A 9,760-nucleotide genomic window follows, 5' to 3' on the forward strand; every position below is an offset into this window, starting at 1 on the left:
TATGTAAGTCTCTCTCTCTCTCTCTCTCTCTCTCTCTGTGTGTGTGTGTGTGTGTGTGTGAGTGAGTTTAATAGCGACAAAGCATATTATGTAAGACACAAACACCTGCCGACGTTCATAAGCACTGCAGCTCAAACAGCAAATCTCTCTCTCTTCCCCTCTCTCTCTCTAGCGCGCTCGCTCGCTCGGTCTCAAACAATACTGCAATGGCCTATTGCTTGCATTTATTTGTTGTCATTTGCTCGTGACGTTTCATTTAGCATCGGTGATACGCGAGCTCAGTAACGGCGTCGACTCGTGCGCAGGCAGCAGCGCGCGTCAGCATTGCTCTCCTCGCGATGAATTCTTACGTAAATCATTATTTTAATCTTTGTGAAGAGCGGCTCTGTCTGATCCGGCCAGACAGCGCCGCGGAACGCCTCGTGCTGCGGGTTTCGTTAGAACGCTACGCGAACCAATTAATCACCAAAGACTGGAGTCTCAAGGGAAGAGCCATCGCTTCTCCCTCTCTAGCTCTCATTGAGCCTCTCTCTCTCTCTCTCTGTACGTATGCGTGCGTGCGTGTATGTGTGTGCGTGTGTCGCCCCATGTGTGCAACTGTTAAATATCTGTTGTTTCAAAGGAAGAAATGTTGTGTGAGGTTCGGAAAAGAGAATTGGTGTCGACAAATGAACATCATTAACAACCAAACACAACGCAGATCCGTGGAGCTGTCAGACTCTAGTACATGAGAGAGAGACAGAGAGACAGAGAGAGAGAGAGAGAGAGAGAGCATGGAGAATGTGTGAATCGGATGCGTGCGTGTGCGACTTAAAATCGATGCAATTAGTGACGAATACACTAGCACTTATCCGGTCTAGCTCCTCAACAGCGCACGCTGATCATTCTAATCAACTAGAACATCAGTTTCGCAGCTCGTTGCAGCCCACGCGGGAACCAACGCAGCGGACTGAGCGCGTCCACCGAAGTCGTCCTGTACGTGTGTGAATGTGTGGTAATGATTAACCCTGTCTACTCAGCTGTCAGTAGGCCTTCAAATCAACACCGTCGTGTGCGTGTCTTCCTGTGTGCACCCTCGTGCTCTGCTTTTGCCTGTATCACACTGGGTCTCTGCAATTGACACATTAATCCCTGTTCAGCAGATTATGCAAGAGGCGATTGTTTATTCCAACCCCCCTCATCCCTCCCATCCTCGCTGCCTCTCTTGCCTCCAAGCTACACTCTCCAAACACACGAAAGAAACGTCTAGAGCCCGTCTTGTCTCCCTTACGCCGTCGGTTTAACACCCATCACCTACCCCCCCCCCCCCCCCACACACACACAAAACCTACCCCGTTTTCGTTCTATCCTTATCGCAACGAGCCACCGTCACCAACAACAAAGCGTGAAAGCACTTTATCCTGGGGAACGAGCTAGACGTCAAGACGGCTTCACATTTTTGAGCGCATTCACCAATGTGCTACTGTAGCGGGTTTGGACACGCTGCGGCCTTTTGGGACAGGAGGACAGGACTTTTCAGGAGGACGGTGGGCTCAATTGTCCTGAACTCTCCCATTGTGGCTAAACGGCAGCCAGGCCATGGTCCCTTACATGAATTTTGCGCACAGGGTCATCTTCATCTAGCTGAAACAGAGTCCCACGCCAGGCAGAAAGAGGGGGGGGGGGGGTAGAGATAGGGGAGCTTTTCAGACCCATCGACCGCCGCATCACAATAGCCACACCACATGCAGCTTGGCCAATGCACACGGCCAGCACTGCGGGAGAGATATGTTATCTGAATTTTCCGTCTCTCAAGGCTTTGAGGCGCGTATGCACTACGCACACACACACAGGCAGTCGCGCACAAGCACTCTCTCTCTCACACACAGACACACACACACACACACACACACACTGCTGTGAGCTGATGTCGCATTAATTAAACACAATGATCCGCGGAAGAGAGTACAGCTGGGGGTAACGGGCCGGGAGAGCGCCACTCGCGCAGTGTTTTTGCAGGGCTCAGATGGAGCAATGCGCGACCGCACTTGACACTTCTATCGCCATGGCCAGGGAGACAGGATGCAGTAACTTCAGCTTACCTGTTAGTAGTTACGGTGGCAACATATGTGTACGTGTGTGTGTGTGTGTGTGTGTGTGTGTGTGTGTGTGTGTGTGTGAGAGAGAGAAAGAGAGAGAGAGAGAGAGAGAGAGAGAGAGAGCGTGTGTGTGTATGTGTGTGAGTGTGAGTGTGATTGTTATCCCACCTTGCAGAGCTGGAAATGCTCCGACTGGAGCGTCTCGTGGACTAGGTCGTTTTCTCTCACGCCCAGCGGTTGCGACGGCGTGGCGGAAGCCGTTAGTCCGTCCAGCACCTTCCGGATGTTAAACTTCTTCATGCTCCTCTCCGTGAGCACGCGATGCCACGCTGGACCGACCACACAGAATCACAGATCTCCCGGAAAAGATCAGGGGATGTGGTGGGGGTGCGCCACGCTCGCTGGCTTTTCGGTGATTCTCCCCAAAAATCTCACATTTTATACCGTGTTGTCTCCGCGGTCTCCATGTCCGAATATTCGGCCGTCACCAGAGCAGTACACGTGAGCCAGCTTGTTAATTTAGAACCTCTATATTAGTGCTTCAGTCGGAGTGGTCACATAAAGCGTCGGTACAGTTCTCTCCTCCACCGACCACTGTCCTGCTGCGTCTCTCTCTCTCTCTCTCTCTCTCTCTCTCTCCCTCGCTCTTTCACACACAGCTGCAGCGGTGAGCCTGCGCATTTCGCGCGACACCCGGATGTTTGATAAAAGTCGCCGCCTGCCGCTCCGGTGACCGCAACGGAGTACGCGCGCTGTCTCCTGCCGTCACATTGCGCCCGTGCCTGCCCAGCCCCGCCCATTGCACCTGGCGTCCTGAAGATGCTTCAACCAAAGCCACAATGAAGCTACAGAGGCACGCGTGCACACAAGTGCCAGGCACTTACAAACAATACAGCCAAAATGTCTCACATAATATTATAAAACCAGTGTGAACAGATGTAATGTAATCCAATCTCATGTCTCAATTCATGAACAAATACAGAACAAAAACATTTCATTTGACACAGGCTGTGCAACAGACATTGAAACAAACCTTTTTCCATCCTGATCTAACAAGGCAGGATAGGTTGAGTGTCTGTGTGTCTATGTGAGTGTGTGTGTGCATATGCATTGTTTAGGGTTTGTACCTGCTGTCCCTGGTCCTGTTTCATACTGAGAGGGGGAAAGTAGGAGAACTGAAACTCCTTTTCTTGTTCACTGGCTCTGCACTTGCTATACCTCAGCAAAAAGTAATGATTGTGCGAGCGTCAAGATCTTGGCATCGGCACAGTGCAAAGCCTGCAGTCACCTGATAGAAAAATCTCTCACCTTCTTACTTACTGTGTGGGTAGTTCTAAAGTTTTGACACAGGTTGGTAGAAACAGGCTCCTTGTCTACAGATACCATGCTGTTCTGTCCCATGTCCCATGGGGGGGGGGGTTGTGTGTGTGTGTGCACATGCCTAAAAGAGATATCCTATGCTGATGCTCATGTATAACACATGTTTTGTTCGAATCAATATGGCAGCAGGACACCAGATTGCCCCAGTGACTTGACTAATTACACATGCAATTAGAGTCCACATCAAAGGGAGGGAGGGGAAATGAGGAAGAGATGCAGAAAGACACAAGAGAGAATGAGAGAGAGGGGTCGAAGAAAGAGAGTGTGCATGTAGATAGAGAGAGAAACAGGGAGAGAAACGGAGGAGAGGAACAGAGAGGAGGAGGGAGGAGGAGGTAGAAAGAGAGGGATCTTGTTATAACACTGTGGCACTCTGACGTCAGCTCTTGTCTCCTTGTTTAATAATGAGCGTAATTCATACAGATGAAGTAGGTTATGATCCTCCCTGGGACACCATCATCACCAACACCATCACCATCACCACCACCATCACCACCATCATCACCACCACCACCAACACCAACATCACCACCATCGCCACCACCACCAACACCACCACCACCACCACCACCACCACCACCATCACCACCACCACCACCATCACCACCACCACCAACACCAACACCACCACCAACACCACCATCATCACCACCACCACCACCACCAACACCACCACCACCATCACCAACACCACCACCACCATCACCACCACCACCAACACCATCATCCCCAACACCACCACCATCACCACCACCACCACCATCACCACCACCACCACCATCACCACCACCACCAACACCAACACCACCACCAACATCATCAAAACCACCACCACCACCAACACCACCACCACCATCACCAACACCACCACCATCACCACCACCACCACCAACACCATCATCCCCAACACCACCACCATCACCACCACCACCACCACCACCACCATCATCACCATCATCGCCACCACCATCGCTGCCACCACCACCACCACCAACACCACCATCATCACCACCACCACCATCACCAACACCACCATCATCACCACCACCATCATCATCACCACCATCATCACCACCACCACCACCAACACCACCACCATCATCACCACCACCAACACCACCACCACCATTATCAACATTATCACCACCACCACCAACACCATCATTTACATCACCACCATTATCACCACCAACACCATCATTATCACCACCACCATTATCACCACCAACACCATCTCAATTCAGCATGTGAACAAATACAAGGAACATTTACTAAAGACATTTTTTAAAATCCTGTTCAGGTCCAATGCAATATACACCTGATATCGCTTAAAACACATTTAAAGATTACATTTCTAAACAGTGCACAAAAGAGAAGACATACAGTACACTTGTTGGGAAAGATATACACACTGAAATGCACACACACACACACACAGGCATGCATGCACACACACACACACACACACACACACACACACTCACACACACACACACACACACACAGAGAGGCATGCATGCACACACACACACACACACACACACACACACACACACACACACACAGAGAGGCATGCATGCACACAGACACACACACACAGGCATGCATGCACAGACACACACAGACAAGCACACACACATACACACGCACACACACATACACACGCACACACACACACACACACACACACACACACACACACACACACACACACAGAGAATGCAGTCAGGCAGATGTGCTTTGCTTGTGACTTTGGGTGCTGCCTGGTATCATAGGCTCAGATAAAAGAAAGGTGTCCACTCATCAATACCTGCACCATTTTTAGACATAGTGTGTGTGTGTGTGTGTGTGCTTGTGTGTGCGTGTGTGGATGTGTGTGTGTGCGTGTGTGTGTGTGTGTAAATGTGTGCTTGTGTGTGTGTGTGTGTGTGTGTGTGCGTGTGCATGTACCCACGCATGGAGTGCTTGCTCTTTTTTTCTCACTGACGCTTAAGCACGATTGAAACAGCACCACAATAGAGCGCTAGGCCCTTATAAGGCAATGGCTCTGGGTTTCTGTCACACACACACACTCTCTCTCTCTCTCTTACACACACACACACACACACAGGCACACACACTCATACACACGCACACACAGGAGGTTGGGCTGCTGACTGGAACATCAATGGTTTAATTTCACACCTTTGTTGGACGCTTCCCATTCATCTAATGAGCAAGTGTGTGTGTGTGCGTGTGTGTGTGCGTGAGTGATAGAGGGTGTCTGACAGAGAGATTGAGGAGGGGTCTGTTTTAAGTATTTAGCCTCCCATTCAGGGGACTATTTGCTGGCTTTGATAAGACCTCCATTGATGGGGTTTGTATGGCGCATGTGTGTGTGTGTGTGTGTTGTTTCTCAGGAGGGCCAAAGGGCACAGGGCTGTTTCCATAGAGAGGGAGCTGCTTCCTGACTGGGATAACCTATGGTTTTTGTGTGTGTGTGTGTGTGTGTGTGCACGCCTGTATGGTGCTTGGTTGTATTTAAGTGCACAATGTTAGTCCGCCACAGTAACTACAAACTTACTACTGAAACCTTAGATTCACACACACACACACAAACACTCAGAGAGTCAATTTTCTGAAAAAAGAAGAAAAGAAACATTGACAACAGAGGATAATACATACTTTGATCTAAACATGGAAGTACATTTTACAGCTTTCTTTCAAGCAATCCTCTTTACCTGATGATATTTACATATCACCATGGCAACGGCACACATAACAATAGATAATTCCTCACATGACTGTCCAATCAGATCCACCGGTTTACACAGGGCTCCAGGCTTGGAGGCCTTTTATGGCAGTGCAGGTTAGTGATGAAAAGACTGCCACTCTGACATCACAGGCCCATGTTGTGTGTGTGTGTGTGTGATGGATCATCCAAGTGGAATTGTAAATATCTGTATTCATTCGCAAAATGTCATGAGTCATACTTGACGAGTGATTGAAGCGACTGAAAGTAGATGATGAGTGAAATAAACATAGTGGTCGTTTGCCAATGCCACGTTCAAGTTTGGGTACCTGAGGAAGATAGAGACAAACAGAGAGAGAGAGCTGTAGCGTTGACGTGGCCGGCTTCTCAGATATTGGCAGGGCTCATGTCACACCGCCCTATAATGAAAGTGGATCTGCACTCTCATGTCATTCTAAAGGCCGTTCTGGTGGAATAACAACTAAACAACTGAATATACTCTAATTCTGTACCCATAATACTAGACCTACAGATAGATGTATATTGTACAGGGTTCCCACTCTTAAGTGATATGTAAAATTCCATGACTTTTCCCTGACTTTCCCTGAGAAAAAAATGAATTTCCATGACCTACTATATAATGAAGGGTACAATATACCGGCCAAAGATTTCAGAACAGTCGCATAGCATTCAAGAATATTTTAAATGGGCATTGAATAAACAAAATTAGACTAACCACAACTCAAGCAAGCAGTAAAGCTAATAACCAGATACACACCAATTCTGAGTGGAAATATATTTGTATTAATGTATTTTGGCAAGTATATTTTAAACTGCTACAACAAAATTCCCAGATATTCCATAACTTTGGCCCCAAAATGATAAAATACCTTTCCATGTCTGGAATAGACTTTCCCAAATTCCATGATATTCCAGAAATTCCATGACCTGTGGGAACCCTGATTGCATGTACGGATAGATGTGTACTCTCATTAGATGATACATGTACTGTACAGTATACCTGCCTCTCTCCTCTTGCTGTTTGACCTCTGCAACCTCCCTGTAAAAAAACCCTTATCAAGTCCCTTTACGTCCACAGTTAAAGGGGAGTTCTGGCATTTTTCAACCTAAGGCCCTGTTGTCAGATGTCTTTTAAGTTCTTTCACTAGGGGAAAAAAATGACAAAAACAGAAGAGACTTCCATCGGTCATGTCCTTAATGAAAGTCCCTTTCCAGTGGCGGACAGGCAACACAAAGCAGCCCAGGGATATTCCTGTCCAGCAGCCCCGATTTAATAAGCCACATTTGGCACATTAATCGATCAGCTAAACATTAAGTAGGCTATATTAGCCTATTGTTAGTGTTGTATGATGTATGAAAGTACCCTTTAATGAAGCAGCTGCATAAATAAGTAAAGCTGAATTGTGCCCAGTACCAGCTGTCTAAGGCCGGCCCAGACTCTGTGTCTGTGTCCCTGTCCAGCATGCCGAGCCGAGCGGCGTAGTCCCTGGGAAGTCAGGCTACGCCTCCTGGGTCATTTAGTCAAGTCTAGTAAGGTTTATTTATAAAGCACTTTAAAAAAACAACAGCTGTTGACCAAAGTGCTGTACAATCAAAAAGTCAGGACTTGATAGAAAAAAGTAATGAGACAATTAAAAAACAATATATTGGAAACATTAAGGCTGGTAAAGCTGACTTTGAGAGCACACAGAGGCACATCAGGGCTCCCGGGTGTGCGTTTAGGGCCAGGAGACGCAAGTCAAGACAGACGTTTTGTAAGGTTAAGATACCGGCTGCCTCGCCCTTTGCCAACAGTTAAAGGAATCCCTTGTGTCCCATTTGAGCTGAACATGATATGACAGGATTCATGTGACATTGGCAAAGACAGGAGCATACACACACACATACACACAGTGCTTTTACACACACACACAGACACACACTTACCCTTGTATACACACATAGACAAAGTTTCTGTCTTTTGTATGCACACACATACACACACACAAGGAACAGTAATATATCAGAATTACTTGGGCTGTCAGACAGCCTGAGCAATGGCAAAGTCCAGAGAGGATTAAGACAGAAAACACACACACACACACGCTCTCCAGACATTTGTGCAGTGTCACAGTGAGAAAATGCTGAGCACAGGGCATGAGCAGTGTTCAACACCCACCAATAGAGGGCAGTATCACACCATTCACAACTTCAGTTCCACATTTACAGACAGTGGAACAGACACCATTACATCATACACCCTCCAGAATTATTGGCACCTATTGGCTAAGACTAAGGTTTAAAAAATAATTGGTGATTTATTGTAATGTAGGGTGATACACAACGATTCAACCACATTTGATGGTAGGCCCCAGAAGAGGTGGGAACAATGCCCTTGTAAATAGGCACAGTGCAATTTCAGGCAAAAACTTGAAATTTGTATTGAGAGCTATGTGGGGGAGCTTTAGAAACAGTGATATCTTGATCTTTTGTTTTACTCAGTATTTCTAGTATCCAGCACCTGTAGAATCCAATTAGGGCTTATTCGCTAACACCGCCGCGGCCATATTGTTGATATGACATTCCAGTTCTATAGGCTATTCCAAAGATCGGGCATCTATTTCGGACAGAACTGCGTGTGCTGCAAGGCTTCACGAATCACGACACACCTCACTCCAGCTGCGAGATCACAACACATGATTGGCACGTGTTCAGAACATACCACATGATTGGCACGATGTTTTCACAACATACCACATGATTGGCACAGTGTAATCACATGTCAACTTTTGTCGGCGGAAGGGGGGGAATATGTGTAGGCCAGACGACAGCCATGTTTGCGTTACAAACTAACCCCATACATTTCTATGGGAGATTCTTTGAGTGCTGGTAGAAACTCTTTCTTCCCAGTCACATGTGCAGTGGCAGGCATTTAAAACTAGCTTTCATAAGCTGCTAACGAATCCATGCCAGTCATTTCTTGCAACAAATATGGTGATTAACTTCATCACTAAGAAGGCAATGCTGCTGCTAGTTTTTCCCATGGTTTGTTGAAAACATATTTATGCTGTATGTGCACGCAGACTGCAATGGGACCGCTAGGATGCACATTAAAAGCCTCTTGACTAATACATGAGAGTACTCTGCACTCATACAATAATTCAAATCATTACTGGTATATTGACGTCAGCAATCTTTTCACAGCAGTCGGCAATCACGGCAGTCTTTTCTGGCATGTAGGATCAGTAAATCCGTCTGTTGGTTGGTGTGGCCACTACTGCTTTGAGAGCTGTGGATTTCCACGCCTCACACATCCCAAGGAAATCGGAACATCAAAAACTCTGATGCCTCTCCCTTTGGGATAAGTGTGTGTGTGTGTGTGTGTGTGTGTGTGTGTGTGTGTGTGTGCAACTGCTACAGTTGTTAGAGAGACACTGAATTTACACAGCTTGTGTGCACCCTGAGCACACAGATCAATTAAAACGACGTGTACTGAACTGTGCACTCATTTTACACCCTGATACTGACACGCGTGCAGGCACGTCATATTCAAAAACACAGGTCCAACAGA

The 9,760-nt window shown here is 47.2% G+C and overlaps 1 protein-coding gene across 1 annotated transcript in view; it reads right to left on the minus strand.

The window, feature by feature from the left end:
* The window catches only part of LOC125299061 (syntaxin-binding protein 5-like), a 104,730-nt gene extending 102,013 nt beyond the window's left edge, over window positions 1-2,717 (minus strand). Inside the window, 1 exon segment of the mRNA XM_048250140.1 lies at window positions 2,247-2,717. Coding sequence (XP_048106097.1) covers window positions 2,247-2,378 — 132 coding nt within the window. The 5' untranslated portion in view covers window positions 2,379-2,717.
* Between the last annotated feature and the right edge of the window lie 7,043 nt (window positions 2,718-9,760).

This window comes from Alosa alosa, chromosome 8 (genome assembly GCF_017589495.1).
Source record: "Alosa alosa isolate M-15738 ecotype Scorff River chromosome 8, AALO_Geno_1.1, whole genome shotgun sequence".
Lineage (NCBI taxonomy): Eukaryota > Metazoa > Chordata > Actinopteri > Clupeiformes > Clupeidae > Alosa > Alosa alosa.